This window comes from Trachurus japonicus, chromosome 1 (genome assembly GCF_045865225.1).
Source record: "Trachurus japonicus isolate A0001 chromosome 1, Traja_1.0".
Taxonomy (NCBI): Eukaryota; Metazoa; Chordata; class Actinopteri; order Carangiformes; family Carangidae; genus Trachurus; species Trachurus japonicus.
This window is the reverse complement of record NC_140907.1, coordinates 14,730,914-14,752,993: the sequence shown is the minus strand read 5'-3', so window position 1 is coordinate 14,752,993 and position 22,080 is coordinate 14,730,914. Positions and strand designations below refer to the sequence as shown.

Sequence of the window (22,080 nt, the reverse complement as noted above, 5' to 3'; positions counted from 1 at the left end):
AAATAAATCCACATTGGAAATAAACTGCTGTTTTTTTGGTCTTCTCACCAAATTAATCCATCACATAGTCTGTAATTTATTATGTTTTGTCAGTTTTCAGAGACAACTACAGTCAGAGGTTGTTAAACAAATATGAACTGAAGAAAGATGATGCAACATATTGACTCACAATGGGGGCAGACCTAAAATGCAGAAATGCAGGTTATTTTTCCTCCAATTTGTGTACAACAATGTTTGCGTTAAAGAGGGTGGTCATACACACACATCATACACTATTAAATACACATTTTTTTTTATCCACTGGGACCTATTTTCCACCTTTTTAAATACAGACCTAATAATGGATATAAATTTATTCAACATGAAGGTCATTTAATACGACATTTGTGCAGAGCTCTTTCAGTAAAGGTTCCTCTTTTATGCTCTGAACGCGAGAGCTCATTTCTGCAGCATTCATAGTGAAAGACTAACTTCCATTAACTTCCCATAGTCCTCAGTTCACCCTAGTCTTCAACTGTAGAACATCTCTACCAAAAAAAAAAACACTTTTCTCTTCTGTCTTTCACTTTCATTCCCTCTTTTCCGTTTGGAATAGACAGAAGTTTATCTTTAAGATGTTCTTGAACTATTTAAAGCAGGACACGCTTTGAATTATTAATGCATTTAATTAAATGTTTCCTAAGAAATGTCGTGAATATTTCATTCACGTAGTAAGATTCATTACAATCCTTTTGTGGGAAACGTTCACGTGCAGGTTGGTGGCAGTGTCTGTGATGTCAACCTTGAGTTTGGTCTGGTTGGTCAAGTGGTCTGGATGTATGAATAAATATAAAACAGAAGCACATTCCCAACCTAAAAGAGGCTGCTTGGTAAGATGGAAAGTTAAGGTGGAAAAGAGGAAGAGAGAGAGCAGGCAAGGGCAACTCTGTCTGCTCTTGTCAAACATGCAAGAGAGGGTTTTAAAAGCTCATCCTGAGAACCCCTCATCCGCTGTCACACATGAACACACACCCTCATAGAAAGGACACCAGTAGGACATGAGGGAAGTGCAGAGGACAGGAGGTGGTCAGTGGGATGCGCCCACTGCTATCTCCTAAGCATGAATCAATTGCTAGGCTAATGTTGCTGCCACTTACGGATCCCCTGTGTCTCTTTCTCTCTCTCTCTCTCTCCCTGACGGTTATGCCCCCTGAGAAGACATATTTAATTTTTCATAAAATCCCGCAGCATGGCATTTCAGACACAGCACTCCGCTGTGGGGTTGGGCTGCTCCACAGCTAGGTGGGGGGTCTCTACTTCAGATCTCCTGACTGACTCGCTCTGGTTACTCTGGTTTCTACTTGCCTCTGTGTTACTTAGTTCCCTGCAAGGAATGTCATGCATGATTGTGATTTCTGCTGCACAGCTGAACAGGTCTATCCAGATTTTTTTAAGCTGTCAGTGTCACACATGCAACAATGCTTCAAACAGAGATGTGTTTTTTTAAGTTATGTGATGGCTTTGATTTAATTTAACGTGCTTTAAAGTCAGGGGTTGTAATATTATGAGTTGATCCTGAACCAGTTTTATGTGAAACAACCTGAGGATCCTCAGTCTGGCAACAACATTCAACCAATTTGGTCATTCTACGTAGCCTGGGGAGACTGTGGTTGAATCATCTCAAAATAGATGTCATTCTAAGAGGGCAATACAATAGATGATTGGTACCTCTCCCCTGACTCCACTGTTATCCCTCTATACTTCCAATTTTCTCGGTTTACTTCCCTTTCCCTTTCCCTTTCCCTTTCTCTTCGATCCAATACTAAGGCCATGAGAGCTGCAACTTAAGAAACCTGATGCAGACAGACAAACATACTGCAAAGTCATGCAGCTAAAGAGTTAAATATTTTTTTCAAGAGCATTAACTTGATCTTACCAAATTAATACACAACAACTGTTATAACTCGCCTATAACTGTTAATTTATGCTTTCCAAAGTGCTAACAACTGTATTAAGTAGCACTGATGGAAATAATACTTCAAAGTTGCTAATGTTGGTCTGTGTGAATGTGTAAATCCTCTTTGTTTGGCATGTTGTTGTTTGCCTATTCATTTTATATGGTAGCTACAGTAGCTGAGCTGGCCCCAAGTGGCCAGTTACTGAAAACTAATGCTTTAATGGTTTTCAAGTAGGAGAATGATTCCAATGTTTTTTGACTGGGCTGAATATTACGTGAAGTAGTGTTGCAGGCTGGCTGCATCAGGCTAGGGACAAAAAACTGGCAGGTCACAATTGTCTTTGCTTCCTTTCTAAGCACTCCCCCTTTGTCGTCGTACTGCATTCTTACAGATGTTTCTCAAGTGAGATGGAGAGAAAAGAAACACAGCAGTGTTTCACCCTGTGTGTTGTGTGAGCATGTCACAGTGTTTGTGTGTGTGTGTGTGTGTGTGTGTGTGAGCTAGTATTCAAAGAGACAGCCAACCCTCCTCGTCCTCCCTCCCTCCTTCTTTTTTCTCTGTCACTTTATATCTTTTACCTTTGTCTTTTTCTTATAATTTGCTTCAGTGAATTTCTTAAGAGAAGAGACAAAGTGGCGCAGTGAAATGGGGAGACATAAATCAAGGTTAAACAGTGGAAGGGCATCTCAATTTCCAAGTTCCTGAGCAGGTGGGAGCTTTTTCACAACCGCCAATGTATAGGTAATGTGCAGTGTCAATTTAGAAGTGACACAAAGGAATATTAAAGAGCCGTCATACTGAGAATACTAAGGAGCAAACTTCATTCACGAGGCTGAGGAAAATGCTAAGTCAACAACTTTTGTTTCATTTCAAACACACACACACAGAAGTACAACCCTTGCCTGAGAATCCCGGTGTGATGAGGAGGGAGAATGACAGGGAGTGAGAAGGCCTACTCAGTCATTCACCCCTCACTCGCTGATAGATCGAGACATTACGTCAGGAAAGAGGCTTAGAAAAGACACTTGAACAGGGAAAGTGAATTCTGGATGAAGCCACGGCAAGAAAGAGAAGACAGAAATATATGTTGAGAAATATTTCAAAAAGTAGAGATCTCCGTCAAATCCGCCCTCCCCCCACTGAGCTAATCCTATTAGAGGGGTAGGATAGCTGACCCCATCCACTTTGTCCACGCTGTTTCACACTGATAAAATATAGAATCTCTCGGAAACACTCCTATGACTGACATCATATTGCTCACTTAAATTTTGTCGGTCATGTAATAAGCGTTTAAAGAAAAGGGGGCATTATAAAGGCCTTAACTACTCACCAGAGACCAACATAGCGGCAGCAACACACTTTATGATTTCTTTTCAAACATCAAACATTCTTCCCCATTTCTGCAACAGGAATCCTCTTTGAAAAATGCATCAAAAAGAAAGACTTGCAAAAAAAACCAAAAAAAAAAAAACACCCCGGGATGTCTCTTTCAAGAACCCTCTCCCTCTCTGTCAGGAGGAATTTGTGGCATCTCAGAAATGTCACTTGCCGTTAAAATCAGGTTGCTGGCCATGTGTGGGGTGGTCAGCAGTGGCAGGGGTTACACTGCTTTGATGTAACCTGTGACGGACCGGTGAGCAAAGGGTGGTGGGAGATTGAGGGAGGTGTGGAAGCAGTGAAGCGTGAGGGTGAACAAATGCCAACTAAGAGCTTCACAACATAACAACTTGCAACTTCACCTGGACGTGAATTCAATATTTTAAAGAAAAAGCAAAAACAAAGCAATGTCAGGATCAGTCAGATAATGGTTCAACTCAACAGGCACAGGGTGTCAGAAATGGAAATGAGCATGTGGGTTATTTGTTTTATCCACCATGTAAAAAGCTTCATAACGTCTGAGCAAAAACAGGATGTTAGAATTCTTCTGCCTGTTCTCAGCTTGTTTGACAACTTCTGTGTCGTGATCCACACACAGCATTGCACAACTCACATCAGGATGTATACGCTAATCTGGGGATTCACCTGAGGAGGTGATGTTAAGCTGCACCATGTTCCGTGAAAGAGAGCGACAGCGCTGACCTTTAAGGAAACAGAGAGTGGGAGAGTCCAAAATAGAGGAAGTTTTCATAAAAGCTGTTCCACAACAGAGCAATGTACAATATGGTGTGTAGTGGTGCCATGAGAAAGTAAACAGAAGAGGCTACAGGAGCACAAGCTGAGACAGCCAGTGAAGTAATGGTTACTTAGCCTGCCAGTGACATCACCAAAGCTACCAGCCCCACCTGCTTTGCGTGGACAGGTGAATGTCACTTTGTGGTGAGACCGCCGCTTCATTCGCCACCCTCTGCACATGCACAACACAGTGTTTGTTAGCTCCACTCCCGTGCAGTTGCTGCTGACTGGTGACGGCATGATAGGCATCACACTATGATCGCTTAATCTTACATAATCACTGTCTTCTTGACAGACAGAAATATTGTGTAGTCTGATCCTGGCATTACTTGATCTGTTGGTAGTGAGTCAAATTTTAATACTGCTAATGATTTTATCTGAAGTATCTGTGAAGTAGAGTTTGTTTTCAAGTTTTCAGCTGTGAATAAGTTCAAAGCTGTTTTTTTATTTTCTGATAATTGCTCTGATTTATGTGTCAAATATTAACAACCACTTGTTGACTCTCTCAACATCTTTACTCTCTGAGAGGAAAGTAAATTAATTACTAGTGTTACATAAAATACAGCTGTCTGTCAGTCTGTCAGTTGATTCATCTCATTTATTCTCTGCCTCCCTAGATAACATCTGTGATGTCCTGCTTTTTTTCCCTTCTTTTTAACAAAAAAATATTCTGTATCATAATTTAATTTGAAACTTCATTTGCCTTTTATTTGATATTAGTTTCCAGAATTTCAATACACAGATTAGTCACAACATTAAAACCAGTCAACTGTTTAAATGGCATGGCTGATCAGTGTATAAACGGAGACCTGGTTAGCTGACGAGACACAGGCAGCAAACTGGGTAGGAAAGCAACCATCAGAATAAAAATACACAAGTGAGTTTAGAATAAAATGGGAACTATGAAGAGTTCAAGCAGGTCACACATATTCTCCAGGCACACAAGAGAGCAAATAGTCCAGTATCTGCCTCTTGAAGTGTCAGATTGACATTGCACTACTTGTTAGACTATTCTGTTTGTTGTATTTACCTGTATTGTTTGCTACGTTAACTGACTTCATGTGTGTGACCTCTGGCCTCCAAGTAAACTCCTATGTGATCCCTCCATTCATGTTTATTCTCCAGTTGAAGGCTGCTACAACATGAGTAAAACTCCCCACAGAGATCTATCAAACTCACTCTTTCTGCCCCTGTCAATACGAGGCCTTGTTCGCTTTACCACATCCTCACGCTCCATTTCAAAGTCTATGCATTTGGCATCAGGGCCGGGGGATTTCTTCTTTTTCTCCATCCCTCCACAGTCAAGCCTCCTGGGGCAAAGAGGCCAACCACTATTTAAAATGGAATAATGCATACATAATGCTTTGGCACTGGTGTTGTATTGGCAAACCTCCTACCCCGCTACTGTCCATAGGGTGAGATAGATGAGTTTTTAAACGCACTCGCTCTAAATCCCACTCATGGAGGGCCCTAGGCAAAGTGTAACTGCGCTCCATGTGCTCACTGAATGAACAGTGGGAATTTTTATGCCACTCTGTGATAAAACGCAGACTGAGTATGTCGGTTTGAACTGCCTTTTCTCACCAGAGATATCAGATAGAGATGGCTTAGCCAATATCGTGCCTATTTCGAGAACTGCTGAGGCCTTAGGGGAGGATGTAATGCAGGCGTTCTGAGTGTGATTTTGACCTTTAATATCATGTCATCTGCCATGGCTCAAAGGCAGTGGCAGTTATATTCTCTACTGTAACCGGCAGGTCAAGAAAAATCCTCTCTCAATCGTAGCCACAGCCACAGCTATTCCTCCCTCCTCCAACACTTGCTAGAAGACAAAAGTTGCCACTTTGGCAGCGCATGAACTAATAGAAATGAGATTAATCCAAGTTTTTCAGCACTTGCTTGTGTCTCTTATATATTTAAATAACAATTGTAGTGCTGCTTGGCTATCACTGCCGGTGAGAAAAGTATGATGATGAGACGTTAGTGTGCACAAAGCCATGACTTCAATTTGGTCTTGTGTTAGCCGGTGAGGAATGCTGCTGCTGATGTGATGCCAGTGAAGCGAGAGAGAAACCAAGTGAGTTTAGTGAGGTCCCATTGGAGGGGGATTAACATTACTGAGCTGCCTTCGTGTGTGTTCACAGTCTTGTGTTACATAATGTTACTCGGGTGAAGCTGCGGGACTGGTCACACTGCTCCTAGATCAGGTGTGCTGCACAAACAAGGCTTGTAACACTACTGGACCTTTCTGTGTGTCACACTACAACAACTACAACAACAACAATCTGCAAATACACTCTTCAACAGAAACATCATGCTATACACCCTAATACAACAGTCTAGCCATAAATCCAAGCCTTGTGATGGGTATTATTGTTTCTATGTGTCAAGAAGGGGTAACTCTTTTTATGGGCTGTAGTTTTGGCTGTTTCTCTGAGTCTAGATAAATGGGATCACAAATAAATCAATACATCAACCCATGAATTCTCCAAACCACCCACAAGAAGGCTGAAAACTATCCAGCATGCACTGAGTGAGAAGCAGGGACACAGACTGGACAGGTCATATTCACATCATCCAGTAATTAGCCAAGTTGTTACATGTAAACAACCCTATATGAGTCAGTGTGCTCTGTATTCACCAGATACACCAGATGTTTATGTTTGATGGTCTGTAAAACGCAAACATTAATATGCACTACAGTAGCTCAGGGGGAAGCTCATTACACTTGTTCTCTGAGAATTTCAACACATTTCCAGAGAACAAATCATGATGGGAATGAGAATGAGACCACAAAAATGTCACAATGTTACGTGGCTTTCAAAAAAAAAAATGACAAAGGCTGGTTGTAAGGAAAAATGTCATCACTACAACACAAAGAGCTGTTCTCCCAAGGAGGTTACATAAGTTGTTAACAGACTTAAATACATCTGAGTATCAGGCAGGCACGTTGTTGTTAAACTAAACCTAACCAAACCAAACTTTGTCATGTGAAAAAAAACACCACATTATAAAATATCTGTTTGAAACAAGTGTCCTAAACAGGGTGAAGATGTCAAATTTGTTTGATCAAACTTCACAGACAATTTCAGCTCTCTGAAGCCATTACAGGATACAGAGACTTTTAGTTGTCTACGCAGGTGGGAGGAGTGAGCGTGGGCCAAGTCCCCATTCACTAAAGGTCTGTGAAACAGACAGAGATGCAGTTGACACTGTTAAGTTTCTGTCAGCTCAGCATGACATGTATCATTCTAGGTGCCTGTTTCCCAGGCTCCGATGACAAACCGAGCAGTCAAAGTCACTTTCCTGCCTCCCTCTGCCTCTACAGCCGCCCCTCCATCTTACTTTAGTATTTGTCCTTCAGCCCAGCCAGAATACCTCAATTATCTTGTAAAGGCTTTGTGCTAGGATCCGTATGGTCTTCTTTCTCCCCTGTTCATCTAAGAGAGTTTCCTAAGTGAATCAGCATGGGCAAAAGGACTTCTGCAAAGCACTAAAGAAAAAAAAAAGACCCGTTTGATGCTTTTATCAAAGAAAAAGCTGTGAGCAAGAAGTCAGGAACTGTCTTCATTTTACAGGGGTCACAGTAACAATACATGCAATATTCTGAGTTTTTGACTAATAACCTATTGAATGGGTTAATGAATGTCGGTCAACCCTTAGCACCACCTGCATGGGTTGGACACAGATCAAAAAACTGTATGACTGGAAAACAACCAAGACAGAACAAGAGAGCAAAGGAGGGGACAGAAATAGGAACAGAGGACAGTCAGATTGTATGCCACCTCCAACTCATGACAAATACGGACGTGCATCTCTGTGGAAAACTCTACTTTCTAAGAAGTGTTTCGCTCAGTGGATTTCTTTAATTTGTTACAAGTATGGAAACATGACAGTGCTGTATCCTAAACACAGTGCACTGCCAAATTCTGCCAAATAAGAAGGAAAGAGTAAGAGAAGAGCACAGCTTCCCTCAGTTAACTTCCTCCAAAGAGTGCCTGTTTATTCCCTACAGCAGGAAGGTGTCATACAGCACACTGATATTTCGTGGCTGTTCAACCAGATGAATCTTGTCTCTTTAGCATCAAACATCCAGTTTGTTAAAAAAAACAAAGTTTCCTAAATATCAGTTACACCCCGAGGGAAGGAGAATGAGTCCAGGTAATCAGAAATAGTCAGATGTCAGAAAAAACTGATAGATAAAAAATATCAACTGGAAAAACATTCTACGGGTGTAATATATATATAATATAGGCTACAGTATGTATGAGGATAAATAATGTGAATACTTAGGATGACATAGTGTATTCGAAATTGTTAAATATTATCCTCCTGGAAATGATTTGTGATTCAACACCTATGTCTAGCCTGTAAAATATATCAGATCATAGACGATGGAGGGGTAAGACTGACACTTAAATTTGATTTGGTTATTATTATTCAGTCTTATTCAGGATTTATTAGTGGAGTGTATGGGACCATATTGGAGACTCTGCAGCAACGGCAGCAACAAGAGTAGCCTAACAGCTGCTTTATATGAGTGGGTCCAACATGCGCTGCAGACCATGTGAACATCTGCTGTATGAAAAGGACATGGTGGTAGGAAATGTACAGTAGGCCAACACAAATGAGTGTCATGTTGTCTCTCATTATATGTGAATGTGTTATGTGCATGTGCAATGTGTGTTTAATATGCTAAATGTTTAAAAATGTTTCATGTACAGATGAGGTGACATGATTTTCTGAACCCATGACATCACCAGAGCAGGCGTGAGTGCACTGTAGTACATGAATGAAATCAATTTACGGTAAGGAGGGTGCTGGGTGGATGGGGGGGGGGGGTACGTGAATTTTATTTCAGAAAATCAGACATGTTCCCTCCTGGTGCGAAAAAGCCAGTGATTTTCTTCTTCTCTGCCTAATAGCAGCAGCAGGGGGAAAGCCGGCTTTATGATACCATGATTCACTGGCAGCCTAATGAGAGCCGCACAGCCCTAAGCTCTTTATGTGGCATAAAGGCTGCCTCTATTAGTGCTGCTGTCAGAGAGGGGGAGCTCAGCATTGGGTGGCAGTGCACTGACAATTCAGCTCATAACATTAACTAATGGGACTGGGTGTCGTCAGCTGGAGCCCCAGAGCGGCCCAGAGAGGAGGACGGACCAGCAGGTGCCAACAAACTCCAAGCTGACTAGTTAGAGATGACACTACTTAAACATGCATTAAACACAGGGGGGTTTGTTGGTTAGTACTATCGCCTCCCAGCAAGAAGACTCTGGGTTTGATTCCCGGGTCCGGGGCCTTTATGGGTGGAGTTAGCATGTTCTCCCAGTGTCTGCATGCATTCTCTCCACATACTCTGCATGTTTCGGCACACTAGGTTCATTGGAGACTTATTTAAAGTGCAGTGCATGAACGTGAATGCGTGTGTATTGTTGGGCCTGTAAATGTGGCCCTGCAATAGACCTGTCCAGTGTTACTCTTCCTTCACCCTATGTCAGACTCAGCTGTGATGGAAAGAAGGTAGGAAGGAAGGAACTAACTAACTAACTAACTAACCTTTTTGAATTAAAATAAATTGCCATTGCAGTTTTATGTATGGAGTCAGAGATGACAGTCAGTACGTTTACATGACACTTGAAAAAAACGAATTATTGCCTTAATCCGAATATAACTGGACAATTGAAGTGCATGTAAACACCTTAGTCCGACTGAAATCGGAGTTGAGAACTCCGATTAAGACACCCAGATAATGCGATTGGAATTCGATTTTCTCCGTCATGTATACACCTTAGTCGGAGTGTAACTAGACAATGCATGTGTTCATGCTCCACAACCGCACAAAGTGGAGCAGAGAAGCCGCCCGAACCCGGCAAAGTAAAGAAAAAAACCCAACATCAGCGCCGATTCAATGCATTTCACACAGCGCAACCAGCAAGAGTGTTTTATTAAAAAAAAAAAAAAAAAGAGAGAGAGAGAGAGAGAGAGAGAGAGAGAAAGGAAGCCTGTATCCTATTCTCAGCGTGAATCCGGCCCAGACTGACGCGTCTAGTCGGGAACTGCAGTTGAGAAATTATTATTAAGCTTATAAGTTGTTTATATTCAGTTTTTTACGAGGTGACAGAAAAGTCAACAGGACAGGAGGCGTATTAACCCGCTGAAGCAACGGGTGACGCCGCATGAGGGGGCGGACCCTGTCAGTTATTCGATTTTCTCAGTTGCATGTATATTGAGACAAGGACAGAAGTCCGACTTGACGCCAAAATCGAATTTTGAGCATAGCTCGATTAAGCTCTGTATGTAAACGTATTGAGTGTTTCTAACCAGAGAGGATTTAGTGTCTTTACAACTTGCTCACACTCACTACTGCTTTGTCATTATAATACATATTTCAAGTTTCAGCTTAATGATAAGAATAATTAACCTCTGGCATGACAAATAAATTGATGTTTTGGTGTTAATGTGTTGTGCAGAGGAAGTGTGGAACATGCCGGCTGTTTGAAAACATTTGACAATGAACAGAAAATGGACTAAACAAAGCCAAAGGACAAATCAAAAGACTGCCTTTAAACAAAGCATCACTACACTGCAATTTCCTGTATTAGTGTATTAATATTTGTGCTCTTCAGTCCTATCCAGTACATTTATCTTCTGAAGGACAGATTTTACCGGCTTTTGTTTCTTGGCCAGAGTTAATGTCAGACAGTCATGATAAAAAGTCATCAGCTCTTGTCATGATGTGTCTGCCCTTCATTTGCTCTAACCGTAACACGTCTGGTCCTGGCTCATTTCCAAGTGGAAGGTTGCAAGGTGAATGTCCCACATCAGAGACAAAGAGAAACAGAGGGGGAGAGAGGGAACAGCTGCATCCCTCTTCATTGCAAGAGCCCATGCACACGCGGGTTCAGACCAAGACCCACTGGGTTTGGTAGAACTGCAGCAGCACTGCAACACCGACTCTTCACAGAAGCAGCTCCACTTGGAGCTCCAGTCTGGGACATTTGGGTTTACTAGAATAGCTGGCGTACCTCTTGAAAATACTCTGCTTTTCTGAACATGTAGGAAGTGATTTTTTTTTTTTTTTTGACCAGTCGTCCTGCTGCAATCATTTCTCAGAAGGACAGCCATTGAGCGGACCATAGTGAGGTATGTCTGCCATATAGTTAGTTTTATATGGAAGCTAAAATTTGAAGCCAGATGGACTGCTCTCAGTACCATGGTCTCAGTGATGCACTCAACGTGATTCTGCAACTGAAACTGGATCATAAAAGCATCTGCTGTCTTGCAAAAGTTTAATAACAAAGTGAATTTTGACAGGCTTACGAAGAACCTGAATGTGCCAGATGGATCCTGACGCTGAGCGGCTGGTTCCGGTTTTTCTAGTCATTTGTGGTGTTAGGAAAATTAAAAAAAATGAATTTGGAAAAGAAATAGGTCAGGAAGATTCAAGTATTTAGAAAGTGCAGAGAGAGTTGGAGAGTGTCATAAATTCATTGTCATCCAATAAGAAAAACTGCTGTTAAAAATTACATTGTTTGGGTGACCACAGCAGTAATGGGTTTGAGTCCCACCCTCAGCCTATTCATGTCATTCCCTACAGTATCTAGTACCTACAGTAACAGTTTCACTGTTCTATGAAAACAAAGGCCTAAATACCCCAAAATATTAAAAGAAAAAAAAATTGATCCAGATTCATGGAGCTGTGGTCAACGTCAGATCAGCAGCAGCGGCAGCTGCAGTATGAATGATCACTGATTAAACCACTCAAAAAAAACAGCAACGTGGACTCACCTTGGCATTAGCTTTGGTCTTGCTGTTGCTGCTGCTGTTGCTTTTATTGTTGGCGCTGGGACTGGCATCTTCATGAACTCTGTCCAAAAGCCAGAGGAGGAACTCGAGGGCATCGTGCTGAGAGTTTCCCCGAAACTGAGAGCCGTATTTGGCCACTATGCTCTGAAGAGAGGAGAGACAAATCATAATTAATCACCTTGGTTGATTTCAAAAGTCATTAAATATTGACGTCCTTCCTGACTAAATGAGGTCACGATCACATGCAACACGGGAAATTGTCATTTGTCAGTTGTAGTTCTGTGTGGAGCGTTCAGGGACAAGATGGAAAAAATCGTGGGTATTTCTCTCTTATCTCACTTACTAATGCAGAGTCATTTAACATCTGTCACACCTTATTTGGTTATGAAAAGGCCATTTAATAAAAAACCCTCATAATTCTCTTTGGATAGTATCGGCTGGAGAGATTTAGTGTCAACTCCAAGACAGAGAGCAGGTGCAAAGTGGACAAAGTAGGACATCAGGAACAAAAACATCCCAACATTGTTTACTCTGCTCTCAGATAGGTCTGAAGACACCAATTCATTCCCCAGCGCAAGTAATTTATCATTTATATGATATCAGACGACAATGAAAAAATGAAAAAATAAATTCCCCACAGCTCAAGGTGACATCATTCTGTTTTATTCAGTTAAGAGAATAAGTCTTAGAAGATCTTCAGATAAAAACTAGCTTAAACTCTGTTGTATTGAACCCTCCCACTGCGGTTAATCACTAAATTCATACATTTATGGATCAAGTTGCACATTTATTTTTTCCCTTTTATTTTTCCAAATTAGTGGGGTTAAGCCACTCATTTCAAATTTAATTTATTGTGCTGACCTGTGAAAGTGCAAGTGTCTGCTGAGAGAGAGTGAGAGACACACATTACAGTACACGCTGTACCCACAACACTGTGATTAAAATGAAATCATGATGATATCATTAGACACAGTTGTTTCATTCTTAAATAATACAATAACATTAACTAAATGTCATCATACTTTTCATAAACTGCAAGTTGTCAGATGTAAAACAAACAGTCAAGTCCTGACAAACCATTTTTGACTACATTCAGATTCATCTGCAACTCCAACATCCAAGAATCCTCCTTTTCCAAAGAAAATGTCAGTCAAGTTTCACTTGTTTCATGAATATATAAATCATATCAGAATAAGACAGATTACTCTACTCATATCAACAAAACTGGTTGTTGCTCTTACTTAGTACTGAGAAGAAGTGAAATTACTTCATCCCCCTTCTTTCATGACTATTTAAAAACTGCTGCTGTACCTGCATCAGTACTAAAAAAAAATCAGCTTCATCAGTATCAGAACCATTTGTGGTGTACAGAAAATATCCTCTGACATATTCATGACTCATACAGAGGATATCCTTAGTCCTGACAGGTGTTTCTAGAAAAACATCCAGTCTGTCTAATTCAATTATGAGGAAGTTGTTATGAGTTTATGAGTCAGACAGAGAAAACTAATGACAGCTCCAGCGCTGCACAAGACGGCTACTTCTCCGTCTCCACATCGCTCTTCCCTCTCTGCGTGTGACTGACAGGATCCAGGCTCTGCTTTACACCTCATTAAAAACCACCACCGCATACCTGCAGTATACCAGTATCTAAATATAAACACAGTTGGTGAACCCCACCCCACCCCACTCCATCCCACCCCCCATCCGACGGAGGGAGACAGTGCGCTAATGAGCTTCATCACTATGAGGAAGCACTGACAGGGGATGGAGGGCTAAGGGACAGATGGAGAGAGGGAGTGGTGTAAAGAAGGAATACTGGCAGCGTTTCAACGGACCCACAACATAGGAAAATTGCACAGACAAAAGCTTAGAACAAATCAAAAGGGAGGGGGGGGGGGGGGGGGGGTTAGATAGAGGGGGGGGTTTAGATAGAGGGCAAGAGCAGGAAGGAGGGGTTTCCAAGGTTACGAGATTCTGGCTGAGTGTGATGACATCAAGAGGTTACAACTTCATTACGTAGAGGGTGTGACTTCTGCGCTGGTCTCATCTCTGCTGTTTTTCTCCCCATCACTTTTCTCTGTGTGTGTGTGTGTGTGTGTGTGTGTGTCTCAACTGGGAATGGCAGTTTTGCTCATTGCTTTGATTTCTGTTTACAGTTTTGTCTCTCAGAACATCTCTGGTGAAATGTACCACACAGCCTCAAAGACACTGAAAAAGATTTGGCAGAAGTGGCGAAGTTGTATTCCCAAGCATCAAGTCGCCCCCCCCGCCCCCCCCCCACTTTAATTGATTTCTTTTAACAGGAGAAATGAAAGAAAGACAGACAGACAATTCTCAAGACGGAGGCGTGCTGGAGATACACAGAAGAGAAAGGCAAATAGGTTGAAGGCTGAGTTTGTCCGCAGCTGACCTGAACACAGCCCTGGTGGGATCATACGTGTTTGTTGAGCAAACACTTCTGAGCTAGTCAAGGAGAGTATGAAGGTGGGTGGAGGGGTCAACTTGAAGCAATACAGTACTCGTGTAAGAGCTATTGATTAGTCTAGACTGAGGATCTGGTTCTCAGCCCACATCTGATCGGGCCTTGGTGGGTTGAGGTAGAATTTCTCTTAATTCTCTCTGGATCAAAACAACCTTTGTTTTGTTTGTTTATTCTTCAAATTAAAAGCATGTGAAACAGAAGTCTACGTAGGTTATTTATTTCATTTCAAACAAACAGATTACAGGAGGCAGAGTTTACATAACACTTCTTTTGATGATCCAGTTCTTGAAATGAATAAGTACTGTTGATACGTGACTCCCATCAAGATAAAGTAATCAAGGGCTGTCAGCCTTTCCACAAACAAAGCAAGCATCAAAGAACGAAAAGGCATTAAAAGGTAAAGATAGATAACAGAATGACAAAAGACAGCCATAAAACCTGCACAGACTCCACAGCAGGGGTCACGACCTCTCAGCGGTCAGCAGAGGCAAGGCTGCCCCCTCACAACATCCCCCTGCTTCCATACCCAGATGTCTGTGTGTGTCCTATCCTGCTGCCTTCGCTTCACCTCACACACCATTACCCCCTCCTCCTCCTCCTCCTCCTCCCCTGCCTCCATCATCCTACTCTTTAACAATGACGGATCAGAGTCCTGGCAGGCCAGGAATTTACTATAAACATGCATCAAGAGAATGACCTTCCTCTCTCTCCCTAAAAAATCCATTTACACCTCCTCACCTCATCGTGGTCCAGCCTGCCTAACAGGCCCAGCTGGATTCCTCAGAGACAGACGTAGAGTGATACTGACAAATCAGGACAAATTATGACAGGGCATAACCTAAAGAGTAACCGCACATACTCTTCTTTTCCACACAAACACACACACACGGTGACGGTACCCCGTCTGACCCCACCCCCCAATCCCCACAGGTGTGGCTGGGATGAAGCTGGATAGACTCTGTCATTGCTGGCTGCTCCATTTGCTGTTTCATTTTTCAACAGCCTGGTGTTTTGCCGGCTCACCTCTGCTGTCAGAACAGCCCCGGCGCAGGGCAGTCATCACTTACAGCCTCTACTTATACCACTCCTTCTCCCCTCATGCTGTGTTTTCATCCATCCCTTTTCTCTTTCACCCTCCCTCCCTCCTTCCCTCCACACATACACGCTCACACACAATCTCACTGTCCTCTTTCCTTTTTCCTCTCTTTTTCTCTCCTTCATCATATGAGAACAATTCCTTTCACTAATCAGCCCCAGCTGAGCTCCTGTATATTACCCCTGGAAAACACACACACACACACACACTCTCTCTCTCTTTGCCGTGTAAGCACCTGTCCTTAGCTTCCCTCTCCTCCTACCATCTATCCAAGTGTAAACCAGCCCAGCCTACTCCTTCCTGTGTCTTGTTTGGCCACAGAGGATTCACCTCCAGAACAGCTGCAGACAACAGACAGGTGTAAAAACACTACATTGCTGAGAAGCTCGGAAATCCCTCAATAAAGGTGTCAAAATGCCAACACCGAACAGAGCCAGCGTGTCCACAGATGTCCCTCCCCGTGTAGGATTTATAGGCGATCAGTAAGAAATAAGAAGGGATGAGATGTGATGGAAATAATCGCCTCTGAATGGTTTACAGTCCAGGGAGGGCTCCCTGGACTCTGCTGAAACTGAGAAATTGACACTCCGAGGATTCACAGCTGGATACGCTACTGTGTGTCCACAACTAAGGAAGCAGTGCCTGCTACAGTATGATGTCAGGAACTGTATGCTGTTTCAATGTGCTTGTTCTCATTGAGGTAAAGTAGGAAAGTCATCCCAGACTCTCCTCCATGATTGGGTGATGGCATCCTAAGACAGTTGATTTATTCCCATGTCCTATGTCATTCAGGCTTGGTGCATAAATCATGGGAGGGACGCTAAACCTGGAGGAAAATGGTCTCATGTCTTAGTTCTTACAGCGATAAACAGCACACAGACACACTACTCCCTGTGTGTCTTTACTGCTTCTTGTCACAGCGGTGTAGGTACAATGAAGTTTGGCTCACTGACTCGTACATGCACGCTGCTTCCAAACAGCATATGGTGGCTCTGTTACAGTACTCATAAGTGGTCTAGCTTGAGTGTGTTTTTCTTTTTTGCACGTGGGATGAAGTGTTTCAAGTATTATTACTTCACATTCACTTCAGCAGCTGAGACATACATCCTGCTTCATGCTGCATTATATACATTGTGTGCTTAAAGGCGCGATGGAGGTATAGCCTCAAACTGTTTACACTGCTGAAATCTTCCAGGAAAAAAAAATGTTCCCCATCTGTTCCGCTGAAAAAGCGCTGCAATCAAAATGAAATGAGAGGCAGCCCCACTGTGCAAATTCAGCACAGAGTCCAGGTGGTACATGTCCCCACTGCTATCTGCGTGCATGCAGAGTGTGTCTGTCTGTAAACACTGATACATTTTCAGCACTGAGAGTGATAATAAGAGTGGTTTCTTGAAGTAGAGCAGAGACAAGTAAAGACAAACAAACCATCAGTCTCAGCGATCTGCCTCCCTGTCACACACTTCCTGCACTTCCAGAACAAACAAGACTACGGTACTTAACGCACCAGGCTTCATCTTCCCAGCTGAGCTCCTCTGGCCTCACAGAGCTGCATCCTGTCAAGCGTAAAAAGATGAATCCAGGCTCCACACTACAACTTCTAAAAGTAGTTACTGTGTTGTTAAATCCTTTAGGTCAGGAGTGTAAAGTAGTAACAGGAGAGAGCTCGCTCCATCATCGAGATAGATTGATGTAGACAACTTCTGGAGCAACCGATATAAGGACACCTCATCCCTCCACATTTCATCAACATCAAGTGTGTGGCAGCAGGGCTGTTATGGCAAAGTTGGAAATGTTAACCTTTAAATACAGCACCTTTATTTGGCTGTAATCTAGTTGCATTTGAGAGCACATTTCTTTCATTCAAATTCATGGTGACTCTGAGCTTTTACTGTAACATATACGTAGAGGAATCTAAGGAATTCTTGCAGAGGGACGTCCTTTTCTTTTCTCATGGTACTGTCCAGGAGTAATTGACATGTGAAAACAGATAAAGATTACTTTAACAGTCTACTGATCCACAAAGTTAAACTTTTTACACAAAGAATTGTATTGTGATTTTACAAAGTCTGGTATTATGTGTTAGATGAATATGAATTTTAAATGCTTTCTTTATTTTGATTTTCTTTTGTTCAGTTTTTTTTAACTCAGTGAGGGGTATAACTAGGCACCGATTTACTTTGATTTGTCAAAGGCATAGGAAGTAGAATAAAACTCCAAGTCAAACTTTTACATTAACATTAAAATGTCCTGTTGTATCTTAGTAAAAATCCTGAGGTCACTCTGGTATCTTCAGTTGAGACACTGTGAATTCCACTGACAGGCCCATGACCCCTGCACACTCCTATCTCAAAGCACAAGAAGTCAGAAAAAGACACAAATGTTTCTTTCTTCCTCTCCTCTTTGCAGGCCAGTCCGTCTCTATAAGCCTGGAAACATTTGTAATAATGACCATTTTGTCTGGTTACACACTAGGAGGAAGGGGAGGGGTGAGCGAGGGTGTCTTGTGGGGGATCACAGGGGGTGGACGATAAGTTTTGTTTACCAGCAATGTTTCTTCCTCCCTCTTTCTCGTTCCCCCTTCCTCTGAGTGCACACCATTGGAGGGGTCTCAGCGGGGGGCATCCTCCTTTTCCAGGCTGAATGCACTTGCTACAGTAAACATCCTCTCCCCTGCTCCAGCCTGGGATGAGCAGACAGACACAAATCACTGTGTTGATGCAATGGGGCGAGGCGAGAAAAGGGGAGTGAAGGACATGCTTTCTTTTCTTTTTTTCCCTCCTTTGCATCCAGCCATGATGAGAAGTATTAGAATTAAACAGAGATAAGATCGAATACCTCAGTATAAAGCAGCTGATTCATACAAGCTAATATTCAGTTTTTACTTCCAGCAGGTGGACATCACAGTGACCGTTATCAACCGCCGTGTTAACCCATACAAATGAGGCAGATTCACTATATTTTTTCATATATTTGGCACTGTATACAAAACTAATGAAACACCAAGACACTGTTCAACACAGGTAAACATGTACAGTATAGTAAAAACTCACCCAAATGCTTTTCAATACCTTGTGTGATTTCACGGTTTTCTCATCAGTTGCTATTATTTCTAAAGTCTGCACAGTCCCTATGAGTGAAGCTGTATGTGACAAGAGTTTGATGTCTGTTCTTTAAATCTAACATGCAAGCAGGTGCTCGCAGCATTAATGATCCAGAACTCTGTCACTTCTTTACACATCAAAACAGCATCCAGCTCTTTTTTTCTGTATTAATCACTGCTTTTCCCTTCCAGTTTTGGAATACCCTGCACTTTCTCACACACCCATTACTAATACATGATGAATGTCTGGTTGTTGAAGGAGGATGAGGAACAAAGCAGACATCCAAAGTCACTGACATGAATATCAACCTTTTCCATCAGGGATGAAATATTGCACTGTCTCCCCCAAGAGAAAGCCAGAGTGATTGTGTGTTTTTGCGTGCATGTTGCATACCCCCCTCCTCCCTTATGACTTCCCCCAGGCTGTTGATGCAACAGAGTAGTTACTAACTCGGTAAGCCTGCTGTTTGACTGCCATCCAACAAGTGCAGAGGGAAGGCTGGAGGCCCTGCTGCTCCGATTCACAACATCCACGACCACGAGTGACAACAGCGGCAAGAAGGATTCTGTTTTTCACTTGATGAGATTTAATTTCCCGATATCTGACAGGTAATGGTGCACGTCTAATGGGGCCTCGACTGCTATCACATTTAACAGTTGTGTAAATAAGACAGGAATGCATGACTCCCCCCTCCCCTGCCCTTCACATGACAGTTTGGGAATGCCTGCAAACCAACCTGAAGTCAAGCGGAGACAGTTCAACCTGCGTATAATCAGTAACCACATGGCATGCGCACACAATAACACCACTGCCTCTACAAACAACAATAAAATGTTGCTCCCTCAGATGACTAATGGTTGCCTCCAATCGCCTCTAACATATTCAAACACAACCAGAGTGCCTTTCACGGAAATGGGACACACAGGTTGACCGTTGCCCTCTGAACCACGCATTCAAAGAAGTGCACACCTTACGTGTGTTTTCAAATATTTGCTTTGCCAATACACAATGTAATAGTTTGTAATGCTGCTGCTCATGAATCTCAGAAGATCCTCCTGACAAATAATATCCCCTGCCCTCTCTGCTACGGCAGAGCACGGGATGCATAAGTTGCACGAAAGCCGATTACAGTAATAACTGTGTGCTGAAGTAAATACAAATACAGTTCAGTTAGTAACCAGGCAGATTCAGTGGGAGGAATGTTGATAAGTAATTTAACAAATAATAATGATGACAGCTCATTATCCAAGGCTGGAGAAACCTGCAGGTGATCCTGAGGCACAGTTTTCCTGCTGATCTCCTACTGACCCTGTCTGCCTGTGTGTGCGTGTGTGTGTGTGTGTGTGTGTGTGTGTGTATTAAAGACGTCCAGTACCCAGAAACCCAGAATTTCTCTTGTGCTTACAGTGCCATTACCTGGTCACTGTGGTTTGATGTCAAGTAGTTTGTGGTCATTTGATTTAAAGTGTCTTAAGGCTACATTATAGTGTTTTTAAAACTGCTTTAGAGGAGCACATCCCCCCTACAATTGTATAGTTAATGAAAAACTCAAAAACCAATTGACACCCGGTTAACTCATTGGTTTTCAAGGCCCCTGGGTCCCATGCATGCTTTGTCCAGGTGGGAATGAAACCTTAACTAGCTGAAGTTGAATCACATTCTTAATTATAGCCAATGAACCAATTATAAAATAGCTATGAGAACACTTGTTCCCATGATACTGACAAATATTCCCAGGGGGGAAATAATGGGAAACTTCTTGGAGGAAGACTCAATAAACTCTATCAAATCATGCAAGTGGCACAATTCACATGGAAAACAGCACTGATCACTAATTCTACAGATATTAACACATGGGAGTACAAAAAAAATGCAATTTATATATAGGCTACTCCTGTCTCCTTCCACCTCCTCCTCTCTCTGTCCTTACCTTGAACTCCACAGACAGCTGCGGCGTGTACTCCAGCGTCCACAGCGCTCGAACCAGCGACGCCAGTTGCTCGGTCACCTCTCCCCTGGCGCTGTGCGGCTCCTCTCCTCTCACCTCCCCGTTCACCCTTCCCTGGCACAAATCCGATCTGTACTGCTCCAGCCCGAGGTACTCGGCCAGCAGGTCCGTGTTGCTGAGGCACTGAACCACGGCGTTCATGAAACAGGTGTTGCCGTGGTTCTTCAGTCCCAACACCCCGGGGGTCTTGTCGCCGTAGCACCACGACAGCCGGTCTTTCACCGAGCCGTGAGAGGAGGACGCCGTGGAGCTCTTCTTCACGGTTCCCTCCCTGGAGATGTGCAAGCAGTCGTCTTTGAAACCCCCAGACGCGCTCTGCCCGAAGCCGCCGTCGTCGTCCTCTGCGTCCGGCGGTTCCGCGTCGCCAAAGTGCGCCAAAGTGCCCAAAGTTTTAAGGATCCTTCCCATGAAATTCCCGAAAGATCGCAGCGATTTCCTCCTGACAAACCTCCCGGTTTTATATTTCTTCTCTTTCCGCGTTTTGGATTTGGGTTTCATGGGTTGTTTTCTTACCTTGCTTTCCTTGCGGGTATCCATGGCTCTATTGACTTACTGGGACCGAGAGAGAATGAAACAGGCTGCGTGTAGTCGCACCTGTCTGCCAGGCTGTCTACTCCTCCTCCTCCTCCTCCCCCTCCTCCTGCTCTTTCCTTCTCTCCACAGACCTTACCGCTGTGGTGGCACCGATGCGGTGCCAATAAGGCACATGATTACTGACTTCATTCCCCTGACATCCTGCTAATTTTGCCCGGTACGTTGTTTTCGGCAGTCTGCGCGTTTAGATGAGTGTCGCTCTCTCCAGGAACTACAGAGATGAGCTGCTTCCCTCCCTCCACATAGCAGGTTCAATTACACTTCCTCATCTATGGCTCTCAGCGCTGGAACTCTCACTACCACTCTACCTCCCTCCCTCCCTCACTCTGCCTCTCTCCCCTGTGTCTATGAAGCCACCACGAATAACTCTATTTTGGAGGATCGTCTCATAAGGCCCGCCCCTCAGACAGGAATTTGATTTACCTGGATTACCACACTTATCGTATGTCACAGGTGTATGAGGTCAGCAGAACATGTTTAAACCAATCAGACTGTCCAACTGGGACTCAAACTTTACATTATTATCGGAGAAACAAGGAAGTTGTGGTGTCACGCAGCCTTAAACTGCCCCCTGTAGGACCAATCACAACACCACCTTATACTTACACAACCTCAGGGGTTGTCAAATGAACTATCTCTGACATTTGTTGGATATGGAGTGATAGCAAGACCATGGCCACATTAAACACACAATGCTACCTATAAAACAAGCACAGTCCCAAAGCCAGAATGTGTTGCGGTTAACACAATAGTGTCTGCTTTACATATTATGTTTTTGTTGCAATGTATTCTGAAATTAAAACACCTTGTCTACAACATACCAGAATTTACAGTCAGATGTATCCCATAAATAGTATGTCCACTGCCTCCATGGACAT

At 43.0% G+C, this 22,080-nt stretch overlaps 1 protein-coding gene across 1 annotated transcript in view; it reads right to left on the bottom strand.

Moving 5' to 3' along the window:
• Nucleotides 1-21,497, bottom strand: part of usp43a (ubiquitin specific peptidase 43a) — a 95,267-nt gene extending 73,770 nt beyond the window's left edge. The window contains exons 1-2 of the mRNA XM_085774455.1: nt 20,531-21,497; nt 11,898-12,059 (exon numbers count right to left, since the gene is read on the bottom strand). Of these exons, the coding sequence (XP_085630581.1) occupies nt 11,898-12,059; nt 20,531-21,145 (777 nt within the window). The 5' untranslated portion in view covers nt 21,146-21,497. The remainder of the gene's footprint in view (nt 1-11,897; nt 12,060-20,530) is intronic.
• Between the last annotated feature and the right edge of the window lie 583 nt (nt 21,498-22,080).